Source organism: Penicillium lagena, assembly GCF_028827675.1.
Source record: "Penicillium lagena strain IBT 129212 chromosome Unknown utg000007l_segment0_segment0, whole genome shotgun sequence".
Lineage (NCBI taxonomy): Eukaryota > Fungi > Ascomycota > Eurotiomycetes > Eurotiales > Aspergillaceae > Penicillium > Penicillium lagena.
Genome location: NW_026623228.1, coordinates 1479085 through 1502342, shown reverse-complemented (window position 1 = coordinate 1502342; position 23258 = coordinate 1479085). Strand labels below are relative to the sequence as shown.

The window sequence follows — 23258 nt, the reverse complement described above, 5'->3', positions numbered from 1 at the left end:
TTGAATTGGACCCCAAGTTCAATCCTGTTGGAATGTGGTGAGTACGGGATTCTCAGAGTGCACCTGGCGAGAACCCACCCGCCCCACCACTATGTCATCGCAGGCGAAATCAAGGTATAGACGTCTGGGTTTGAGAATATTGAAGAAAAACTAATAGGGTAGAACTGCGATGACAACTTACATAGAACTTTAGGTGGGTGAGCTTAACATAGTGGGTGAGAGGGATATATATCTTAGCCACCATGAACCGATATACAGTAGAACTACCCCACGAGAGCCATCTTCCAACTGTGAAAGTTCGGAATTTAGCAAGCCCGAATAACTAACTGGAGGATGCGGGCATGATCCGAATAAACATAATAAACAACTTCATTCATGCTGGTTTGAATGCCCCTCCTGTGAGGAAACCAACTACGTATCAATCAACAAGTACGCCCGATCCGAAAAACATGCCCATGCCATGACCGAACCAAGAAAGAAAAAGAAACCCAAGATGACATTAAAACGGCGCAAATGCCAGCTCATAGGCAAAGGCAAGGCTCATCTTCGCATGCTGCAGCATGTGGTCGAAGCTCAGGTACTTGATCTTATCTTCGGTCGAGTGGATCTTCTTGTCGGAGTGCTCGAATTGAGACTCAATGACGAAGGCGGAGGGGTAGCCAAATCGGCTGGCGGAGGCGTGGTCGGAGCATGCATAGCCGCACTTGGTTTCGACAAAGGGGATGTCGCAGTACTGGAATGAAATCAGTATGAAACAAAACCTTGGAGGAGCAGGGTGGTGGAAACTTACAGTGGTGATCACTTCCTTGATGAACGAGGTGAGTCCCGGGTCGACGTAGTCGACAATGACTCCTACAGACTCTTCGAGACCGGCATCCAGAGTTCCCTGGACATAGCCGGTCATATCCTGCTGAAGCATGGCGCGGATCTCGCGCATGTCCTTCTTGTACTGCGAATAGACAGCTTGAGAGCCCAGCAAGCCGCCCTCCTCCGCAGAGTACCAGTGGAACTCGAGTGTGTTCGGCGCCTGGCCGTGCGAAATCGTCTCGGACTGCAGCAGAGTCCGGAGGGATTCGAGGATGGTGACCGTCCCACTGCCATCGTCATCCGCGCCTGGCGCAGCCAGGATCGACGGAAGGAACAGGTTGATGCTGTCCTGGTGCGCACTCAGCACCACGGTATTGTTGGTTTGGCCGGGGATGCGCGCGATGATGCTGAACTGGCCCCATGGGTGATGGAACTTGGTGACGGTCGCGCCATGCTCGGTGGCGCCCGACTCGGTGAGCACCGATGTGACTTGGTCATACAGCCATGTTGCGGACTCGATGCCCGTCTCGGATTTGTAATATCGCGTGTGGAAGGAGGTGAAGTGTTCGAGATTCTTGTACATGTGATCCGTGGACAGTTGCTTCAGCAGGGGCTCGACATCCGGTTGGTGCTGCATCTCAATGGGGTATCGGACAACATGTTTCGTGTGCAGGGTACCGTAGGCCCCGGATTGGAACTCCTCCGTGACATCCATGAACGTGACGCCATCCTATGTCGCCAGGTCAATCAGTGAGGGGCACACGACGGGCCAAAGACAACAACATACCAGTTTCAGCTCCCATTTCTCTTCCTCGGTCACCCATCGCGTTTGATAGGGCGTCAACTCGATGAGGTATTTCGTGAGCTGCTGGTTCTGTACGATCGAGGGTGTCAAGCGCGCGAGTGGTTCTTGCTGCCGGAGGCCCGTGGCCAGCACCGCCGTGGATGTTGCGCTCAGCGCAAAAGGGATCGCGAATTTCATTGCGGCGACCGGACGGGAATCGTATTGGAAAGGAGAGGACTTGCCTCAACCAGGGGAAAATGGGGTTGTTATGGATTTGCGTCCCGGCGGCAGCGGGTAGAAGAGGAGGGCTAGCCGGGCCTGGGTCACGGGGTCTGGCTGGATCTTTCCTGGTTTTGGCCCCGAGAGTGAGACAGTTGGCGGTGATCGGGAGACTCCTCCGTAGACTATTGATTATTTTGATTAACCCCGATTCACCGCTCCTCGCAGTTCGCAAATCAGTTCCTTCCCTCGGGACTCTCGTCAGGCATGAGCGTTCCCTCCCTCACTGCTTCCATGTCGTCAGTCCGGGGGAATGATGGAATGGCCAGTGGAGCGGCTCCACTGTTCGTCGTGACCCAGCCGTGCAATCGCGCCATCCCCGGCCTTATCGCAACCAATCGCAGCCAACCGCAGCTCTGGTCAGGGCTCGGGCCCCACGTGACTCAATCTGACTCAGGGCACGTGACTGGCTCGCGTTCCACCAATCGTTCCGCACATGTGACTCAGGGCAATGGGATCGATGGTCTTATCTCGAGTCCCTCTTCTCTTCCTCTTCTTGTCCTCCTACTCCCTTCTCCTTCGCTTCTGCTTCTATTCGTAGTCTATTCTTTTTTCTCTCATACTTCTAACGAGACGCGGTCGTCTCATCTCGGACAGACAATCCACCCACCATGGCGATCCATCCCGGTGTGCCTTCCTCTTCCCCGCGCCTCGCGCCGCACCAGGCCCGTGCCATCTCTGCCTGGACGGAGCAAGCAGCGGCTTCTCTCCAGGGGTTGACCCTCTCCGAGTCTGCTCCTACCACCGATGGGCCTGCGCCGAACGCCACCCCGACGCGTTCCTCTCTGCGCGGTGCGTCCATCGGCCTGTCAATTCCCCTGGACGATCAGCCCCAGGCCACCGGGTCCCCGCAACGGGTCAAGGTGGTGCCAGCCAGCGGGACTCCTCCCGCTCCGAGTGTCAGTTTCCGTCGTCGCGAGCCTCTGCGCCGAGATAGCCTGAAGCGACGCGAGGCCATGTTAAAGGGCAAGGACGGGAGCCGGCGCCGACAGCGTTGGGAGAATGGTAGGTTCTGTCGGGCAGAACAGTCGAGGATGTCCCGATTGGAATTCGGTCTGGATGGGCGATAGGCTGACATGAGATCAAAGACCGTCTGCTGCACAACCCTTGGGCCGAGCCGCCGTCTCCGAAGGACTGGGATATCCAGCCCACATACCCCCGGCACGACCCGATGCCCTACTACCTTGCGCCGCTTTGGGATGTTCACTACGCCTATGTGGCAGACCACAATCTGGCCCAGAGGTCTGCTAAGGCCACGGACAAGGACAAACATCGCATTCCGAAAGAGCTCCGGTTGAAGCTGAAACACGCTCGTGCCGCGCGCGGCATGCTCCAGGACTTGGAAGAGGATATCCGGCTCTTCATCAGGAAATGGAATGAGAAGCAGAACCTGCTCCAGAATGAGGGCTTGCAGGATGCTCCCGAGTCGTCAGGGACGGAGAACGACTCGGAGGATGAGATTATCTTCGTCGGCCGTAATGGGCAGATGCACGACTCGCCTGAGCGAAAACAGAAGCTACGACAGCTGCGCGAGGAGATGAGCTCGCACCATGAGCGGGATGGTGAGAAGATGGTGTTTGAGAGTCTGGTCGATGATCGCGCGGCCGGATTTGGGTCAGTATCTCTCCTTATTTTCCTGCTCCACACAGCACGCTCACTTGTTCGGGTAGACGGTGGCTGGTCCACAGCATTGCCTCGTACTATGGCCTGCACACCTGGTCGGTCACCGTGGGCGATCCCGCCCGGCGCGAGGCGTACGTGGGTTTTCGTCCGCCCAGCCCCGGTAGCCGCGTAGGACCGGTGTGTCGTTCCGAGACCGTGATTCAGCCGGGACAGGAGCTGCCGCGGCCCCTTTACGCGCAGGTGTGATGGTTGCACCGGCCCATTCCGCTGGGCAATGTAATGATGCGATGACCATCTCGACTACTTCACTTAGACACATATACATGATTGGATGATTTCCAAGGGATAGCTACATTCTAGAAGACGATCCATGTCGTCATGTCCCACTCGCGTTTTATCAGATGTCATGATCAGCCATCTCCACACCAGGTTCGTGGCGCCCCCCATCCAGGGCCGGTGAACACACCGACAGTCCTGGCACCCATTTGATCGACCGGTCTCTAGTCACGGGAAGGATCAAGAGAGTAGGAATATCCCGTAGTCCCGCATGCAGTACCTGATAATCAGGCATCTTGTAAACTCATCTTGATCTCTATGGACATGGGGACCTACATGTGCACTCTCTGGAACCAACTTGATCTCGGTCCGGTCCGTCTCCACAGTCCCCGTAGAGGAGGGGTTCCCAGTGTCGAGGATACATACATCAGATAATTGCGCGCGGACCGCATGGCAGTGCACCACCATGACATAATCCAGCTCGTGTCTAGACCGGCATCGCTCTCACTGGTCCAGCTGTGCGCAAAGGAGGGGAGGCTGCGGGCAAATCACAGCGCGCACAGTTCTGGTCGCATGGTCGAAGCGCCGGTCAGCCTGTACAACAACCCGTTCGACTGACAACCTGGCGGGCATTCCTCGCCTCATTCTTGCCCTTCTCGCTCTCTTTTTTCTACGCTTCGATCGACTCTCGCCTCGTTTGATGATTGATCCCGTCATTGGATTTCCGTCACTTCTGATTCTTATGCTATCTAATTGTCTGTCTTCTTGTTGATTGTTTATCCCCAATCATTATCGTACGGTTCAGCCTTCCATTCACCGGGACCCATCTGGAACGTGGGTACGACTCTCCATTCATGCCAGAGACCTTACTCCGTGGATTACTTCGATTCCACTGCGTCATGGGAATCTGACTCCCTTGTCTCGCCCGGACTAATTATTTGGTCTCTCGTTATTGACCCATTCATTCATCGCCTCACCTTTTGGATTTGATTATTGACCTTCTTCACCCCCGCTATCATATCTTCTGATCACATCTGCGATGGGATCCTATAAATCATGTCAAGACCGCGCCGTCAGCGCAGGCAGCTCCAGTTCCACCAATAGCGATGCCTCGTATCCATCGCGAAGCACGGCCTTGACGGCTGACAGTGACCGGCAGCCCGTCAGCTCGAAAGACGAAACGGGCTGGAACGGTATGGAAGTTCCCCGAGACTCCGTCTCGACCTACGCCTCCACCACTGCATCCGCTGCCGCCGAGAAGCTCGCGTTAGAAGAACAACCACGCTATGAAGTCTACGACCGGAGGCTGCAGGAGACCTTCCCGACAGATGCACGTGCATCCAGTCCGGCCTCGTTTGCGGCATTGTTCCCTTCGTCGCGCCGTCTACTAATCCGCCACGACGACGCGACTATCGACGGCAACATGAATCTCCGTGTAGATACCGTGGCTCCTTGCCGCGGCGGATACAACCAAGATGTCATCCTTTTCCACCTTCGCATGCACGATCTCTTCACCCGCAAGTTCTCTTTTCGACGCTACTGCCGCGACTCCGGCCGTGAAGTGTGCCATTCCACCCGCAAAGAGACCTCCACGCCAAACAACGACCGCAACCCCTACTCACGCCGCCGCTCCTGGAGCAGCATGCTTGCCAGCATCCGGCCCGGCTCGAGCGGGCAGGACTCCTCTGCCGCCAGCCTGAAGTATCGGGAGTCCTCCGGATTCGGCGCCGTACAGCAGCACGACGAATCCCTTGATGAACTCGATAGCACGGAGAAATCATTTGGCGATGCCATCTTCATGGAGTTCTCCAACTATGCTCACGTCGAGCTCAAGCGCCGCGGGGCGGGCCCTGCGAAGCGCTACGAGTACGAGTACTGGTCCACCAAGTACCAGTGGCGGCGCGAGTTCCGCAAAGAAGGAGACCTGCGCGAGGTATCGTACCATCTCGTCGACACGCGCACCTCTATGACTATCGCCCACATGGTCCCTGAGATCCTGACGCCCCTGGAAGCTGACGAGGAGGAGAGCAAAGGCGGGTGGGTGCCGCCGTCATCACTGTGGATCAGTGAGCCGAGTGTGTATGAACGGATGCCCGACATTGCCGAGTAAGTGTGGATCCATCATTTATCTTCCAAGGTTGTCTTGTTTTGTTCTCATGCCATGTATTATCTGATGTTCCGCTATCTATCCCTTCGCATCTACTCGAGACAGAAACCAGGATTTGCTAACACCCTCTAGCGTGATTGTGGCTACCGGTCTGATCGCCCTGGTAGACGACTGCATCCGTCGCCGGTGGCATCACGGGCGCCGGCTCCCCGCTCGATCCGCTTTTGCACGGAGGATAGAACGCATGGGCCCTCGTCGGTTGATCGGCGAGGTGCTTCAGCGCCGAGGATCGGCTTAAGCGATCCGCCTCTATTATTCACTATTTTAGACTACGGCGCTGGCGGCGGCTTGGCTCAATGCCACTAGACGATGGTGAACCATACTTCTATTCTCTCTCGCTTCCTTTTTTAGAAGCCTGGTCTGGTCCAGACCCCTGCATAGCGTGTGCACGGGCTGCAATAATGGTTTCTTCAACGACGTAAACGATTCGACGACAGTGTTTCCTTTTTTCAGTTTTATTTTGCTTTGCTATTCAATTCTTGGAACCAAATGAAGCCGGTCTTTTTTCCAGCTTTACAGTTTTTTAGTATTCTTGACGACGAGATTCTTTTCAGGTCGAGACTACTGCAAATCACTCTATTTTACTTCACTTCTTACACTCATATTTTCGGGACGGATGACAATTTCGGGGATTTGCAGAGTAGGAAGGGAAGGTACGCGGGCGTGTGATCAGATCGATCGATGCATTAGTTACTGGCTGAGATGTATTCGATGTGGATAGGCGGATGAGAAGGTACTTGCTTGTTTGGGTGCGTAATTAGGACGTGCAGTGTACATGGATATCCTCGTCCTCGAGCTGCGTTGCTATGCTGGCGGTGCATGTTGTATTTAGTTAGCTGGAAATATAACTGACCGCCGAACTACTCACTATAATGACCACAACAAACCCGCGTTCTGTAGCTTGTAATTTTGTTTTTTTCTTGTCTATTCTTATCCTATACACCGACTAATTCGTATTTTGAGCTGCTGTGCGAGGCTATGCATACCTAGCCTGCCTCACCAGGGCAGGGGGAGGGTAAATGATTGGCCCTGGATGGATCTTAGGCCCAAGAGAGACCCGTGGTTCATATCCTTGTTTGCCTTGCTGCCTTACAGAAACCACCAGCAACCAGTTTAAGCTTGTCCCGATGCGGGGCCTGATTTGCCCTGTTTAATGCACTGGCCAAAGCCCAAAACACCCGATGCCCCGGGGCTGTCTGTCTTGCGTGCATATGCTATGATATGCTGTTGTTGCCACGAGACAGATGTACGCCGCATTGTTTTGATGCGAACCCAAGATGACTGTCCATAATGATGATGCTCTGCAGGTATGAATGCCCAACTGGCTATGCCAAAGGAAAGCGGCGAATCACATAACCCTCTGGCAACTGACTGTTTCTTCTAGTATCGCTGCAGGGACCTTTATTCCGAGCCACGGGGGGAAGGGTCGCTAGCCGAGGGAGGATTTTCGACGATTTTCGCTCGGGCGTATCTTTGACTTCTGTCAACCATTCTTGTCCTGTTATTTTTAATTCCGTCCCCCAATCACACCACCCCCTGCCCTAAGCTAACTACCCAGCTAACTAACTAACTACCTGACACACATACATACACACCAGCTGATACAAGCCTCAGCCAGGAAGCGAATGTGACGATGGTTTTCCTCTGGAGATTGATTGATGAGCTGGCAATGCCGGGCTGCCCCTCTCCTCCTCCTTCCCCCCGGAGGTTTCGTCTGCCCAACATGAGAGAACTTCAGGCATAACTAATAATTCGAAATCTCTGTTTGTTGGGCATACAAGCCTGTGACAATCGGATTTGTTCCAGAAGTTGAGTCGGCGGCTGTTCCGCGCTGTCGGTGCACTGACACCCTGTTGCTGCTCATCAAGAGACGACGTGGGGTGCTCTGAGTTGTTCTTTTTCTCCCCATCCAATCCTACGCATCCATTTATTTCCCCCAGTTCAGTTCGAACTCCATCACCGGACTGAAAGATAGAAATGGGTCTACTCTTCCCATTCAGTTCCCCTCATATGGGTTGGGTATTCTCTGTCCGGCTATACTGTCTAGCGCTTCTCCTGCCAGGGTTTTTCACAAGGTTGACTGGACTATTTGGTCGGCGTGCGCCGGGCCGTTCCAGCTTGCAGCCTCCTAATTAATGATCCGCATATCGCATTCCCACTGACTAGTGGGGAATCTGGCTGATGCTGTGTGTCGATTGTTGCCCCCCCTCCCTCCCCCCATGTACATGCATAAGCCCGTTCAAGGTTTGACTGTTAGGCTCCATGTTTGTCACGCCAGGGGAAAAATTACATTTCATCATGCTACGCCGTTTTTTATTTGTTTTTTTTTCTCGCTTTTTATATATGCCTCCCTCATCCCACCCTCTCCCCCTCTTCGCTTTCATGACCAAAGAACAGCTTCCTTCAAACATTTCGTTATCTCCAATTTCTATTGACGACCTATATCGAGTGATCGTCTCTCCCCGCCTCAGTTCTTTTGTGTGCGGGCTTCTTCCTTGCTGGTCCTTCCTCCACACATCTATATTCTTTCTCAATTTCCATCATCGGATCAACTATACTCTCCCGAGAGCACCATAATACCTCCTCCATCTCTAATTGAAGCTTGACATCTCCGACAATGTCACTGCCTACCGGTTCCCAAGGCACCTCCGCTGGGACGCGGGCCAGCTGGCAGGATCAGCTCCAAGGTAAGCCATTGGACACCACCCAACCCACGGACTCACGGGCAACGACCAAAGCAATTGACGGACTGACACCGTGATTAAAAGACCATTGTCGGCGCACCAAACTTCCGCCCCCTGTCTTCAACATTGTGTCCGATCGGCGAGGTACCTACCCGATTCCATTTTTTGCCCTGCCCACCGTCTTTTCCCTTTCAGATCGTTTTCAATTTTTTTTTCTTTCCTGTGTTTCGACACCTTGCCTTACCGCTGCGTGTCTCGGCATTGCAGGGTGTGGAGACAAGAGGGAAAAAACAAGAACTGCCCGTACACCGACTTTTTTTAGTCCGAGCTTTTGACAGCGGGATGCTGATTGCCCTTGCGTCGGAAATGCAGGAGGTCGCACCGCCTGGTCTAGTACCGTCTCGATTCAGGGCTATCAGAATATCGCTGCCCGTTACTGGTATGACGGCCAGTACATCAACAATGCCAAAGAAGACGCCGCTGAGGTCGCCCTGAAGGTTCTCAACGAGCAGCCCGGCTCCTCCACCCACTATGCCGGCCAGCTCTTCCCGCAACAGTCCCAGTCGACTACTCCAGGGTACGGCCGGGGAGCTGGCGGGTTCTGATCTGTTCTTTCGTGTTTTCTGCATGGGCGGCCTTCTCTACTTGTGTGTTTTTATTTTATTGTCTTTTGTTCTGTCGGGAGTTCCTTGCTTCTCCTGTGCTGCTGCTGCATTGAATTGACCTTTCATCTCATCTCGAGGAGACTCACACAGCATGTGCACGCACACACAAACCTCGCTGTTGTCTTTGTTCTGTGGGCAAGGAAAAACGAAACCAACAGCACACACACTCGCCCTCCGATCCCGCCGCGCCGATGTCGTTCCTCTTCGAGTCCAGCAGACCGTTACTATACAATGATCTCCAATTGCTGGCAACCCCAGGCAACCGAACCAGGCTGCACAGCTGACCGTTCCGCAAGGGAGCGGGATTTGTCATGCCGGTTCTGCAGCTAAGCCTCCGATTCGAAGAGCAACCTGGACGGGACGGAACGGCTATCAGGAACAGAATAATGGACGCACGACCCCTTCGGTGCCTATGCGGCTGGCGACACGAATGGCCGTCACGATCCCTCCGCTGGTCTTCCATCTGTGAGACTTGACGACACTCAATCGTGATACATACCGCAAACCTTGACGGCCCAGGAACCGCACCTTTTCTCAATTCTCCAAGGCACACTGTCCAGCGTGTCGAATGATTGTGGTTCCTTACACCAGATATTACTTTAACGACAGATGATTCTATTATTCGGGTTTGAAGCTATTGATGATTATGTTTTGTTGGCTATATATACTGTGGATTCTTTTCAATTTCTTTTCAATTCTGCTAAAGGAGGGACGGGAGGCTTGGGCCGTTCAAGCTGATAGGAGGGGGTTTTGTTTCACTGGAGATCCCAGGACGCAGCACACGTTTACCATGGTTTCAGAAAATAATGTTTTCGCCACCGGAGAGTACCTACCTTTTGGAAAACACCCTTGTGACTTGCGGAAACTGTGCTGCCGTTGCGGCTGCAGTTACCCCTGAAATCCGATGCGTGCGTGTGACTGTGTCGCCTCAGACGGAAAGTCACTTGATCGCGCAGGCAGACATACCAGGGCTTAACGGGAGGAGGCGGCGTTGTGTATGAGAGAGAAGAAAAAACGAAGCTACAGGAGCGGAAAATTGGACAGACAAAGATTTGATGTGTTTATTGCAAGCTGGTTGGGATATCCTACTGCGGTATCTGCGCTGGAGTAATCGATACGGGAGTTCGCTTTGGACTGGGTTTGGAATGGTTCCCGGTTAGGCTTTGGGTAGTTATTGGAATCGGAATCGGATCATATTGGACTGGTTTGAATTGGGGCTTCTAGGAATCTATTGAATTTGGCGTCGACGTTCCTACCGCTGGACATGGCTGCTGGTGAGATTTTGGGGGTTGTTAAATTGGTTGTTTATTTTTCTGTTTACAAAACTTGCTTACCACACTATCCTATTCCGTGCTTCACGGTACGTATACCTTGTTTAACGATCTGCAGCTTAATGACTTCGAAGGCTATGCGGAGGGAATCTTTCCTTCACGCGAGACGGACGGATCAACGCCAGACAATTTATCTTAGTCTTCGCTTTGAGAAAAAAAGGGTAGACCTGAAGAGCTACCTCGCGTTCTTTCCTTAAAAAGAGGGCGTGTCATAGCTACAACTTTTTTCGCCCAGACGTTCCACTGCGATATACCGGCGAAAAAGAAAGACATTTTCGAAAAGGTACCAGCTTTTCTTATAGCATTCTCAATATAGTTCCTCGCTCTATTACATCACTTCAATTAATATCCGAGCGATCAATTGCTTCTCTTCAACTTTTCTCGTACTAGTCAAGGTTTCTGATCAATACATCATCCTGACCTTTTATTCTTGCCACATCTCACGGACTTACACGATTCTCTGTGGATTTTATTCTACTAGGATCGTTTCCTTTCGCTCTCCCCCGATAGGTATATAATAAAGCCAGTATTCCTAAGCTAGTAGCGGGCATATAGTGCGAAAGTCTAGAAGCATATCGAATGAGCTGACGCACCGAACATACTACGATATTAATGTTGAGACCGTGCAGTTGTACATAGGGAAGGCTTCCATGTAAGGTAGGAGAGTGCATGGAGGCGAACAAGGGACTTTTCAGTGTCTATGGACTCTTGAGGTCGCTTTTAGTTCAGATTTGAACTCTAAATCTTTTGATGATGCGTGGAATCTAGATAAGATTATAGCCCTTCGATTCTTTTTATTGTATATGTTTTTGTTTTTTTTTAGGGAACAAAAGAAATACTATCTGCCGATACATATGATCAATACATTCAGTTTTTCCCAAGAGCGAAGATTGTCCTTATTCATCTTGATCACCAGAATCAATAAGCAACTTTTCTCGCTACTTGGGATCTCGGACCAATATATAGATTATTTCACGCCGCTAGTAAAATCCAATTGGACTATGATAAAAATCGATGTTCTTCTGTCTATATATCACGCCTGTATTTATAGCAGAAAAGCGGGAAAACTCTGCTTGATGTGATCTGTCTACTTCGCGGCACAGTCTCCGTACGGGGAGGATTAGATGAGTCAGCGTCAGAATGCGACAGTTGGATAAATTACTCGGCCGTGAATAACTACTATGACAGAAAAAGGCCGTCGGGCCGGGGGCTAGACAATATTCGCCTCTTCTTCGATATAGGAAATTTATAAGCTGCAAAAGTAGACACTCTTCAGATGAGTCGAGATGAAGTCTATGACGCCGAGTGGGGCTACAATGGTTAACGCGGCGGCACTGGCCAATCATGCAATGATCGGCGACTTGATTACGTGAGCTGCTAGGTCTAAGTTGTTTTCCTTTTAAGGATAACTGCAACCCTGTCTCTCTTTCGTGTTCATATCATTGTTCATGACGTCTCTCCCGACCCTTTAATCCATATGAGTACAGGAACAGATGAAGACCCTTGTTTTGTGTTCATTGAGCACAAAGGTCGTCGTGGCAGTGTAGCCAGAACAGAACAATATTCTGTTCGTAAACACATTGCCAACCAAACTTTGAAGAAAAACCACCATTCAAATGACAATGTACACCAAAGGCAACTTGTTCGTCGGCCGTCGAGAGAAGTGCAACGGAAGAATGACTTCGATGAGACTAAGCGCAACACGCCATTATATGAAAGCATATTGAGTCGATATGGCGAATCGTCATTGCCAGTTCGAAATAGTCGTGATTTGCAGCTCATAGACCATCTTGCTTTGCGGATATGGCCAGGCTTCCGACAGAGTCTTCGCGGATCTGCAAATCCATTTCCTGCATTCTGGCTGCCCCGCTGTGTCGATAATACGGCTTTGTTCAACGCACTTCTCTTTGCTGCTTCATGTCATTTATCCTCTCGCAAGATCATGGCGGGAGAGTATTTGCGTGATAGTAGGGAATTGTTGGTCTTACAAACTGATGCTATCACGGCATTAAGACAGCAAGTGCAAAGTTGCAGCTTAAGCCAGTGCAATGGCTGCCTTGACAACTTCTTAATGATATGCATATGCCTTGCAACAAATTTACAAACAGGTGATTTGATAGCCACCAAAGACTCGACTCCCTTTTTTCCTGTACTTACGAGTGCTCGTTGGCTGGACACTTATGGGGCTCTTATCACCGACAATGTTCATTGGGATGCTATTCTCCAGCTTCTCAATAAATGTGGAGGTGTAAAGCAGGTGAAATCATTCGGTTTGCCCTGGGTTATTACCTGGTGAGCGCACACGCCATCCCTTACTTTACTATCAAGAGCCCAAAAGTTTCCCAAATATCTAACCCCTAGTAGTGCCGCATTGATTATGGTTTCGACAACACTTTCACCGCCGCTATATCCTATGCTCGATGTTGAGGGCAATCCGTCTATGATGAAGACTTTTGCAGAATTTGATGCCGATAACGTTTCTCGGGCTCCTTACCCTCTTTTTGGCCATGGTTTTAGTATCCTCAGGTCACTTGGCATACCAGATGAAATTGTGGACACCTTCGTTTCCTTAGGAGATTTTTCCGCGACTCTTGATGCCTATTGTACCGGCAGGATCCCCAGGCTGGAGATTGATGATCTCTTAGACAGCCGAGAGGTTGTCATGCATAAGCTTCTGTCCTTACCGTCTTCGGTAGACCTAACGCCAACGGTTCAGTCAGCTGATTTCACCTCATCTACTTATACTTTTATTGATTCCGATACTTGTCTTCCTCTATACGAAGCTTGTCGGTGGGCTGCGCAGCTCTATGGCATTATGGTTGTGTTCCCAATACCGCGATCAAGATGGGCGAGAGAATACGCAGTCAGTCGGATCCAACATCATTTGTCCTCCTTTCGGCCCGGAAAAGAAACTCGTCAATTCTGGAAACTCGAGATGTGGTGCGTTGCCGTCGGGGGAAGCTCTTCCTATTCCAAGGACCAGCGTCAATGGTTTGGAGAGAGAGCGTGTCTGCTAGCCCATTATCTGGATGTCCAGCTATGGCAAGAAATTGAAGCAATGCTGGGTGAATTTGCTTGGGTCTCGAATATTTGCAAACCAGCCGCGCTGGAATTTTGGTTTAGCAGAGACTCATCCTGTGCCGGTACTTTTTGAAACATAGCGACCACTGTGTACCTGAGATTCTCATGCGACGTCTTTCTTCTATCTGGCGGAGTGGTTCAAAATGAACAATAATTATGCTACTGAAGGTCCATTTGACTCAAAGAGTTAATCATGTCTAAGAAGTCTGTAACTAAATGACTGGACATAGCCAGAAACATATTAAAGAAAGATATGAATGATCAAAAGTCTCCAAGATGTCTTACGGACAAGCCAGTCATTCTGTTTGTCAACAATTAGCAGCACGGCTAACCACAATCCATCCATCTTCCTTCGTTCAGCTAAAGACCTGTTCATGACTAGTTTTCGGTCAGCTTTGAGAGAAATAATGATAAACCTCATTTCTGAATCTTATTTGTTGGCTTCAATTCTCATTCTTTGAATTCTCATTCTTTCAACAACATTTTTTATTATCCAGCAATACGAAACATGTAAGGTATAGTTCATATAAGGTGTATGGAGGAGTGCTGGCTTGCCCATCGATCGCCTGAAAATGAATCTACTTGCCTGCAACAATACCACAGTACGTAATAATCTGAACTCCCTCTGTCTGCATCTTCTATTCGCTTGTTTGGCTGTAGTCGATGCTAGTGACCTTTAGCGCTCTTCCTTCTTCTTTGACGGCTGGGATGTTACTGGTGGGTCGACTTCGAAAACAATTCTCGTCTCACTAATAGCAGGGTCTTCCACACTAACCACGTCCATGTAGCCTCGGTCGTCTCATCTTGTGCGACTCTTTGATCCTGCTTAAGTCTCTTCCCTTTGAGCAACTGCGAGAGCAGAATTTCCATGCTTGAATAGTGAATTGCCGATGTAGTGGGTTTTATATTGAAGAAAATATGAGTAATTGAGCGAAGCGAAAATTCGAGACATAGCCCTAACACAATCTTTGTTTTCAAGCCTTTGAGTCCCAAGAAAATCAAGTAGCTAACAATTTGATCAGTGAAGCATCAACAAAGTGTAACTTCCAGAAATGATTCCCTGATAGGATCATCTGTGGTAACATGTTGCAGTGCCATAGAGGGTCGGACTCTCTCAATTAAGCCTACGAATTGATCTTTGGTTCGCTCACATCCCATGAACAGTACACCCATGAGTAAATCAAATTCAGATAGAGCCAACGGTGACTGTACATCCGGAACAATTGCTTCGCAAATGATCAACTTACTCTTTCCTCTGACCATTGCTTGGGCAATCCTATTCAGTATAGTGATGCAGTCCGAATCTCCAAAGTCATGTAGAATATGCCGGAGAAAATAGATATGAGCTCCTTCACAACACATATTAGACCATGGCCTCAAGGCTGAGAAGAAGAACTGACCTTTAACAGGCTGGGGATTGAAAAAGTCATGTCTTTGATAATAAAGTCCTGGTAGTTCTTCATCATAGTGGAGATCTTGGACTATGAATCGCACATTGGCCGTTTGCAACCGTTGATTGATCCTGTCGACAACTTGGCCTCGTCCGCCACCAACGTCAACCATGACTGGAGGCTCCTCCGAGTTTCCAATATGTTGCAAACTATCGTGGAAAGGATAACGGAAGGCGATATCTCTCACTGCAACTCCGGTAAGGGCTTCCATGGCCCGATGAAACTCCGTTCCAAGCTGAGGGTTAAGCTTGAAGAGGTAATCATAATATGATGAATGAAAAGCTCTTCTGAATGGAATAGCTTTCGAAGACTCAAGATCGTGGTAATTGTAATGCTTCCATGTTTCAGTGGCATATGAAGCCGCTCTGAATCCCAGAGTGACACTACCAAATGGTCAGAGATGGAAGGTCAGGAAAAAAAGGCTCCTCTTGTCTTACTTGTTTACCAATAAATCCCTAACGTTCCTATCTTTCATCAACATAGATAGATTCGTATGGCTGAAACTATCGTGGCCCGCCTCGGTCAGGATATGCGCCCCGGTTAGAACACGAAGGACCCTTCCTGTAATACACAGTCAAAATTTCCATGTCTCACGTGGGCGAGGCCAAGTGCTTACTGAGGAACTCTTGATCGACCCCTAGCTCCTTGCTCAATTTTTCCAGCTGAATCTCCCCATTTGTTGGGATTTTGTTTGCAACATCAAGATCGAGCATCACACTCATGCATGTTGTAATAGTGTACTAGGCATCACATCAATTTAGCACTATAAAAGCTGCTATTCCAAATTAACCCACCGATGTTGAAAGGCTCATTAGAGTCCAAAGTGGATTTCCAAGCAATACTTGCATTTGTCCACAGCCATCGATAATCCGATGTTTAATTTCTGTCAAGTTGCCTGGTACTGCTGTCGATTGGAGTGCAGATTCTCCTTCACAAAAGCTGCGCTCGTAGACATCAAGGGAGTCTCGCAGCTTTGTGGCAAGCTTTCTAAAAGCTTTTTCATCAAACTCTCCCATAATGAGAACAAAACAATAATAATAGAGATCGAGTCAAAAGGCCTCACGATAGATAGAAAATTTTGGGAAATTTTGACGCCTGGTGGTAGGACTTGGATGTGACCTAGGACATACAACATTTATATAATATATCGTAGAAGGCTATCACTATTGGTTTTAGTGGACAAAACAAGGTTTCTGGCAAAAGTTTCTCGAGTCAGTTGCATACTCTGCCTCTACTTCTATTCGTATCCGAAAAGAGAAATTTCCAGGCCAAGTGATTAGATATCCAATTAAACTATGTCTGTGACGTCTTAAGTTGAATACCAGTGGCCAGGATCAGCGATTAGTCACTGGCACGACACACCGCTGTTTGCTCCAACTGTGAGATATTGAATTGTGTAATAGGAGGGAGCATGGTCATTGTCCTAATTAGGTTATAACCAGAAAGGTCGATGAAGAATCAAGATAAGGTTCGGCATTAGCCACATTCGTATTGACCGAGAGTGAAAAGTCAGCATTACGTGAGTGAGAAAAGCTGAGACGATGGTGCGTATCATGTCGTCATGATTACGTTATGAAATATTCCTACTGTGAAATAGTTTAAGGTTGAACTAAAGTTATGGGTTCCGTGTGGAACTAATGTGACATCTTCTACGCGATTAACAGAAGTGTGGGATTTCCATTTCCTCAATTCGCAGTTCGCAATTCCAAATGCCGGTGAATTTTTTTTCGCCTTTCCCTGCACCACGGTGGGTGAATGCTTCGAGGCGGTGTCAATGAAACTCCTTGTCGATGACGTCCTGAGAGTACTTGGAAGTACTTGAAAAGTTTCATATTGCTGTTACTGTAGCAGAGTGAGCAATCCGGTGGTAGATTGTAAAGAGCAGGTATACAAATTCAAACCTTTTTCCATTCCATAGCAGGATAGGATGCTGACTCGTAATTAACTTTAACGTTTGCCAGAAGCAGCCGTTTGCTGAGTACAGATAACAGAGAGTCATTACCCGCAACATGAAAAGACGCCGTCCGCTTTCATCGCATCAATGATTCTCATGTTGTACAACATCAAATGCCAAGCAATTATTTAATTTCCGAGAATCACACTATGTACACCCAGTTCAATTAAAGCTGTGATACGTCGATCATCAAGCAAGGTAGGGGTTTCAAACCTTGTACTGCAGGTTATAGGCCCCGAGCTTCCTGAAGGCAACCTCGCTTCAATGGCCAATGGATGCAAATGTACGATATTTTATTTCCTCGGTGTCACCCAAAGCGAGGTATCAATAGTCAAATATGAATTTCAGTACGCCTGTCAAGACACAACCTAATAAATAAACCTCTTACCCTCCTAATCACCACCTTGACGCTTAGTTCCTCTATCAATAAATCTGCAAGTAGGACAGTAGGACACATCCTGCTGTTTTTACAAATAATAGTGTGGCAATCCTCCAGTGTACCGTGCATATCTTTTTTTCTCTTCGTCATCTTTGTAATACACACACATACAATCTGGTCCGGTGCCCCAAAAGAGACATTCAGACCAATTGCAAGCAAGGCCGCGTCTGTTCTTGAAAGTCGGTTGGATGATAATCAGACTAGATAGAAAGAACTAGGGATTTACGGTCGCGATGGAGTAACCCAAATCCTGATGACGGCCCGATCTGATAAGCACAGCAATTCTTGCCGACAAAACCGAGTTGGCAGAAGCCGCTCCTGCCTTTCTTCCTGAATCTTCTTAATGACTTCGTGCTCCTCACTGGAAAAAATGGCATCCATCAATCCTGCTGGCTCGGACTTAACTGTGATTTAACTCCGCAGGCTGTTTTCAGGCTGTTCCCGTTGACATGTCGGCAATCGGGGCTTATGAATACCGTCGTGTTGGTCAGGGAGAAAGCCAAGTTAATATCGGACTTTATGCTAGTATGTTGGCGGAGTTAAGATGTCAAAGACCTAAACAGCATCAGACATCATCTTAATTACTCAATGATACAAGGCACTTTTCAAATTCTGGTTGCAAAAATGATAACAGAATAATTGGTTTAAAATATATTTCAGAATATCTACAGAAGCCATTTATCAACCAAGCCCACCCAGATCAGCTAAACATGTCCAACACTTCTCTCCAGTATCAACTTCTCGAAAAGGGCGGCCAGTTCTCTCTGGTGTCGGTCCCGGCTTCAGCACCTGGTCCCAATGAGATCTCCATCCGTACCAAAGCCGTAGGCTTGAACGGCCTGGATTGGAAAAACCGTGCCTTCGGAACTATGATCCAGGCATGGCCCGCTGTGCTGGGTATTGATGCCGCTGGTATTGTCGAAGCTGTTGGAGATGCCGTCCAAGGTTTCCAAGTAGGAGACGAGGTCTTTAGCCTGGCCGGCATGGAAGCGAAAGCCGGAGCTTTTCAAGAGATCTATACGGTCCCCGCACACTTTGTGACCATGAAGCCCGCTGCATTGACATTTGAGGAAGCAGCATCGCTACCGTAAGTCCAATCATTCTTTTTTGTCTTTCTTCTATGGCTGTTAAAGTCAACACGGCCCACTAACCTGATCGCGCCCGGTAGAATCGTTACCATGACTGCCGCCGCTGCAGTGACGGTGGGCTTGCATCTGCCACTGCCACATCTCGACCCAGATAGTGTCAGCAAGTACAAACTGGAATCTATTCTTGTGCTGGGAGGTAGCTCCGGCATTGGTGCAGCCGCTATCCAATATCTGCGCCTGGCGCTGCCTGGAGCCACTATTCTGACAACAAGCTCTAAGCAACACCATAAGCGTTTACTCTTTCTAGGCGCAACGCAGTGCTTTGAGAGATCTGCGCAGGAGGATACAGCTGCGATGACGGCCGCGACACCTGGTAGTGCAGGCGTTGACGCCATCCTCGATGTTGTTGGAGCTGCGGCTCATCAGCCGGCTGTTTTTACGGCTCTGAACCCGGGTGGTTCTCAATTGTATTCTCAGGTTGTCACGGGCCAAAACGTTAATGTTCCACATGGGGTGAATGGTACTGCAGTTTTTGGCCGCCAGATATTCGGTACCAACGGGGGACAAGCTGTGCTGCAGGGACTGGTTCGCTTATTTGAAAGTGGTCAGTTCAAGCTGCCGACTAATGTCGAAGTGGTGGGAAAGGGATTCGAGGCCATACAGCCTAGTCTAGAGAGGTTGATGAAGGACGGAGTCAGTGGTAACAAGTTTGTAGTTAGTGTGTAGGGAATAGAGTCAGTCGATGTGGCAGATGGATAGGTGATAATTTAACTCAATGAGGAAAGCATATCTGTTCCTTTGAATATTTCTATCTCAGTCAAAATGCATGCATAGTTTGACGACCGTATAGATATGATCATATCCGCCGCTATAATCGGCTTACTACTCCTCTCAACAAACAACTAGAGTGGGTCAGCCTGCAGACAACCTGGGAACTCCTGTCTTCGGCAAAATACTCGACTGTTTTGACAATATTTGAACTAGTTGACTAGTTGATGTAGCCTGCTAGGTGATTATCGCTGCCAAACTGCTCAGTCAAAGTGAGGCGATGAACAACATAATAATTTGCATTAAGCTTGCGCGTTGCGGTGGGGGCCAAAAGCTTGAAACCAAACCTTGGCGCGCCCGACTCTGATTCTTCTTCCCCTCTACCCCTTACGCTCAGTTTTCTGGACAATCAACAACTACCGAACCCTGCACAATGATCGAAAGCCAGATTGAAATTGCTGCACCGCCCGCGAAAGTGCGGGAAGTTGTACGTACCGTACTAGCACCGTTAGGAGAATGATAGAAACTCATTGTTCCGCAACCCCCAGTTTCTTAATTTTTCAGCGTACCCAGAATGGCACACCAAGTGGCTGAAGGAGATCAAGCCCGAAGATGGCTCCAAAACGGGACTCTCACTTGTTCCGGGAGATAAAGTTCATGTTAATATCGAAGGCATGAAGTTCACTGCCGAAATTACGGTAGGCGTGCATGGGCAAAGATCCTTGCAATCAAAAAACGAAATGCTGAGATCTGAGAAAGGACAACTCCGAAAACCTATTCCAATGGCAAGGCCCTCCAGTCTTTACTATTGCCGGTCTGCATTCTTTTTACATGGAACCGACCAACGATGGATCATCTACTATTTTCAAGTTAACGGAGGACCCCAAGGGATTAATGTCATGGCTCTTCAGCCCTTATGCTCTAGGAAGATTCCTGGCTGCTGATTTTGCGGGCTTTAATAAAGACCTCAAGGCTCGAGTTGAGGCTTAATCTGGCGTTGCTTCCAATTGCTAGGGGACGAGATTCAAGGTCGTTGTTATTGGCACAATTGTTATTTTTCTTGTCATTTTGTTCTTTTTTGCTTTCGTTTAGCACCTCCACCTCTGATGCTTCTACATATACCCCCTGAAGGCAAATTTAGTGCTTCTTATGGTAGTTCAATCTGTATTGCTCTCAGATTCTTCGTTGCTAAGCTATGAATACCAAGCCATAAATGCGTCGCAATTATGTGGAGATTAAGCATCATCTCCGCAGGATATCATTCGCTAATAGCTCAAATACTTGACTGCCCTTAGTGTCCCGAGGTTATTTCCCTATTGGTCCAAATGCTCCCCGCACTCTGGGGCCAATCCCCCAAACCCCAAGGAAATTCCGAGACGTCGGAGATATTTCTTGCAGGTCACTGCTCGACCTCCATTTTATTTATTCCCATTAAATTATCTCAATGGATCAGCCCGCTTTCCGAATACGAAAACGCACTCCACAAGCATGCAGACGCTGTCGCCGTCGGAAACAACGATGCATCGGGTTTCCAACCTGTGCAAACTGCGGGGCTGCGAACTTGCCATGCGCAAGATCAGAGACTGAGCGACCCGAGAGCGCACCGGAGAGATACCACGGCATGTCAAAGGATGCACTGTTCAGCAGAATTGAGACTCTAGAGGCTCAGCTCAGTGCTATGTCAGAGGACGGTTCAGCTCCATGTACAGCTGAAAACAGCCCGAGGTACTACTCTAGAGAAAATGGCCAGTTTTCCGATGTGGTGGACTGCATGACATTGGGTCATGTCGTGGGCAATGAGCCAGCCCATCTCGGCCCCTCATCAGGAAAGATGATCGCAACGAGCTTGGACCTGATGATGAAAGACGCTGTTTGGATGAATGCTCTGTCAGATGCGAGTAGTCGGGAACAGTGGCATGGGCGCAGGTCCAATGCTTCCCAGCAGAACCGGATCGCTCCTCCAACAGATATTGCAGGAGTGAAATTCATCCAGGCCTATTTCGGAAACTTGCATCAACTACTCCCGTTTCTAGACCGGGTCGAGATATTCCAGCTACATATGAAGAGAAATCAACTGCTTGCGCCTAATTCGACAAAAAGATGGGAAGCTTTCAAGCTCTTCATCGTATATGCCATTGGATCAGCGATGCAAAAGACCCCGGACAGATACAATTCTGCCGCTCCAGAGGACCTCTTCCAAATTGCCCTTAATTTCAAAGATCCTGTCATGCAATCTCGTTCCATTCGAAATATCGAGGGAATGATGTTGCTTGTCATTTACAATTTGCGTTCGACATCCAGCTCCACAATATGGTATCTGATCGGCCTTGCAATGAGAACTGCAATCGATCTAGGGTTGCACAGAGAGATCAATTATTTCAGCCTCAAATACTGCGAGGCTCAAGCAAGGCGCAGAATGTTTTGGAGTGTTTATATACTGGATCGTCATATTGCATGGTCTCTCGGCCGGCCCGTCAATATTGCAGATCATGACATCGATGTCGCCCTTCCGGTTAATTTTGAAAAACCTTTTCAAGCTGCTGCCGCTGACCAGCTGACAAGTTCTGAGGAGGAAAGCCTCACAAAGAGCCTCGGCACCTTTGTTCCTTCTATCAAATTGGCCCGGTTAAGATCGCAAATTCATAACGAGATCTACCGTGTCGACAAGAATATTTCTCTATTGCTCCCTATGGTTCCATCGTTCCTGTCCTCTCTAGAAGACTACGAAAGATCGTTACCTTCTAGTCTCTCGCAGGCTGACAATGAGTGGATTCATATGCACTGGAATAATGGTATTCGGATTATTCTCCAACCGTTCCTGAAGGAACTTCCTCCAGACCATGATTTGGTTCGCGTTTGTATGAGAGCTTCGGGACAGATGTGTCAACTTTTCAAGAAATTGCGTCAGAAAGACTACCTTGGTTGGGGCTATATCCTTGTCAACTTCATGTTCATGGCCGGGCTTACAATGTGGTGGGTATGAATTCCAATGTAGACGAAGAGCATGGCTAATCCTGGTTATCAGTTATTGTCTTTTGCGATGTCCTCGACTCTGGTCAATCACAATAGCAAACGATCTACGTGCCTGTTCTTCCATCCTTTATGATGTTGCAGACCGCAGCCAGTGCGTGAAGAAGTATCGGGACCTCTGGGAGGCTATCATCACAAACGTTATGGAAACCCTCGGCAAGGTGTCAGGTCAGTCTGGTTTGGCAATCGATGGCGATCATCAAAGAATCGGCTGGGTTGATGATATTGCTATCGAAAACCCAAGAACTCCAGCTGATCTATATGACTCGGCAATTCTCTCTCATTCTTGCCATGAAGGGCGGTCTCCTGACTATACATTCTCAGATTATATCTCGCATGATATCAACCTAGTTGATGATACTCAACTCGACCCGGAGGAAATTCTTCGCGATATTGAAGACTGCTCGACAGAGCTCGAGGGAACCGTGCGGAACCAGTCACAGCTGAATGGCAGGGAATACTTGGCGGAAGTCGAGAATATACTCTCAGAAGACTTTTGGGCGGGAGATATATTTGGCTCGCAGATGTTATCAGAGCTTGTGCCAAAAGGCTCGGGTGGAAGCTTCACTTTCGATACACCTCCCTCCCAGGCCTTTGCAAATTATCAGAGCTAGAGTGGACATCTGGACTAGAGCAAGATTTGAAAATCATGGCGAAGTAGAAAGTGTGCTACCCTGTTGTGTCTGTTTTTTCCCGGAAATTTGGGAATTGCCGCAGATATACGTTGTGCACCAAAATGATCTTACTCTATTTGAACCACATCATATCCCAATTGCCCGCTTAACAATCAAGAATATCAATATAACAATCAGACCCCTATATACTCTTCTA

The 23258-nt window shown here is 48.9% G+C and overlaps 8 protein-coding genes across 8 annotated transcripts; 7 read left to right on the top strand and 1 right to left on the bottom strand.

Annotated features, from left to right (window-relative positions):
• Nucleotides 1–499: 499 nt before the first annotated feature.
• lap1 (putative aminopeptidase) lies at nucleotides 500–1789 on the bottom strand (the record flags this gene model as incomplete). Its single annotated transcript, XM_056982050.1, has 3 exons — nucleotides 500–733; nucleotides 791–1537; nucleotides 1595–1789. The coding sequence occupies 3 exons, from the start codon at nucleotides 1787–1789 to the stop codon at nucleotides 500–502; spliced, it is 1176 nt and encodes a 391-aa protein (XP_056829886.1).
• A 692-nt stretch (nucleotides 1790–2481) lies between these two features.
• N7510_010124 (uncharacterized protein) lies at nucleotides 2482–3739 on the top strand (the record flags this gene model as incomplete). Its single annotated transcript, XM_056982049.1, has 3 exons — nucleotides 2482–2875; nucleotides 2959–3484; nucleotides 3541–3739. 3 exons carry the CDS (start codon nucleotides 2482–2484, stop codon nucleotides 3737–3739), a joined length of 1119 nt encoding a protein of 372 aa, XP_056829885.1.
• Nucleotides 3740–4808: 1069 nt separating this feature from the next.
• On the top strand, nucleotides 4809–6174 carry N7510_010123 (uncharacterized protein; the record flags this gene model as incomplete). The annotated part of the gene is made up of 2 exons (XM_056982048.1): nucleotides 4809–5875; nucleotides 5982–6174. The coding sequence occupies 2 exons, from the start codon at nucleotides 4809–4811 to the stop codon at nucleotides 6172–6174; spliced, it is 1260 nt and encodes a 419-aa protein (XP_056829884.1).
• Nucleotides 6175–8553: 2379 nt separating this feature from the next.
• Nucleotides 8554–9225, top strand: N7510_010122 (double-stranded RNA binding motif domain-containing protein; the record flags this gene model as incomplete). Its single annotated transcript, XM_056982047.1, has 3 exons — nucleotides 8554–8623; nucleotides 8705–8764; nucleotides 8993–9225. 3 exons carry the CDS (start codon nucleotides 8554–8556, stop codon nucleotides 9223–9225), a joined length of 363 nt encoding a protein of 120 aa, XP_056829883.1.
• A 3768-nt stretch (nucleotides 9226–12993) lies between these two features.
• Nucleotides 12994–13770, top strand: N7510_010121 (uncharacterized protein; the record flags this gene model as incomplete). Its single annotated transcript, XM_056982046.1, has 1 exon — nucleotides 12994–13770. The coding sequence occupies one exon, from the start codon at nucleotides 12994–12996 to the stop codon at nucleotides 13768–13770; it is 777 nt and encodes a 258-aa protein (XP_056829882.1).
• A 4481-nt stretch (nucleotides 13771–18251) lies between these two features.
• Nucleotides 18252–19355, top strand: N7510_010120 (zinc-binding alcohol dehydrogenase family protein; the record flags this gene model as incomplete). Its single annotated transcript, XM_056982045.1, has 2 exons — nucleotides 18252–18628; nucleotides 18710–19355. The coding sequence occupies 2 exons, from the start codon at nucleotides 18252–18254 to the stop codon at nucleotides 19353–19355; spliced, it is 1023 nt and encodes a 340-aa protein (XP_056829881.1).
• Nucleotides 19356–19794: 439 nt separating this feature from the next.
• N7510_010119 (SRPBCC domain-containing protein) lies at nucleotides 19795–20387 on the top strand (the record flags this gene model as incomplete). The annotated part of the gene is made up of 3 exons (XM_056982044.1): nucleotides 19795–19884; nucleotides 19946–20095; nucleotides 20157–20387. Coding segments are annotated over 3 exons (471 nt in total), but the record flags the coding sequence as incomplete, so codon positions are not given.
• Nucleotides 20388–21018: 631 nt separating this feature from the next.
• N7510_010118 (fungal specific transcription factor domain-containing protein) lies at nucleotides 21019–23041 on the top strand (the record flags this gene model as incomplete). The annotated part of the gene is made up of 2 exons (XM_056982043.1): nucleotides 21019–22370; nucleotides 22423–23041. 2 exons carry the CDS (start codon nucleotides 21019–21021, stop codon nucleotides 23039–23041), a joined length of 1971 nt encoding a protein of 656 aa, XP_056829879.1.
• Between the last annotated feature and the right edge of the window lie 217 nt (nucleotides 23042–23258).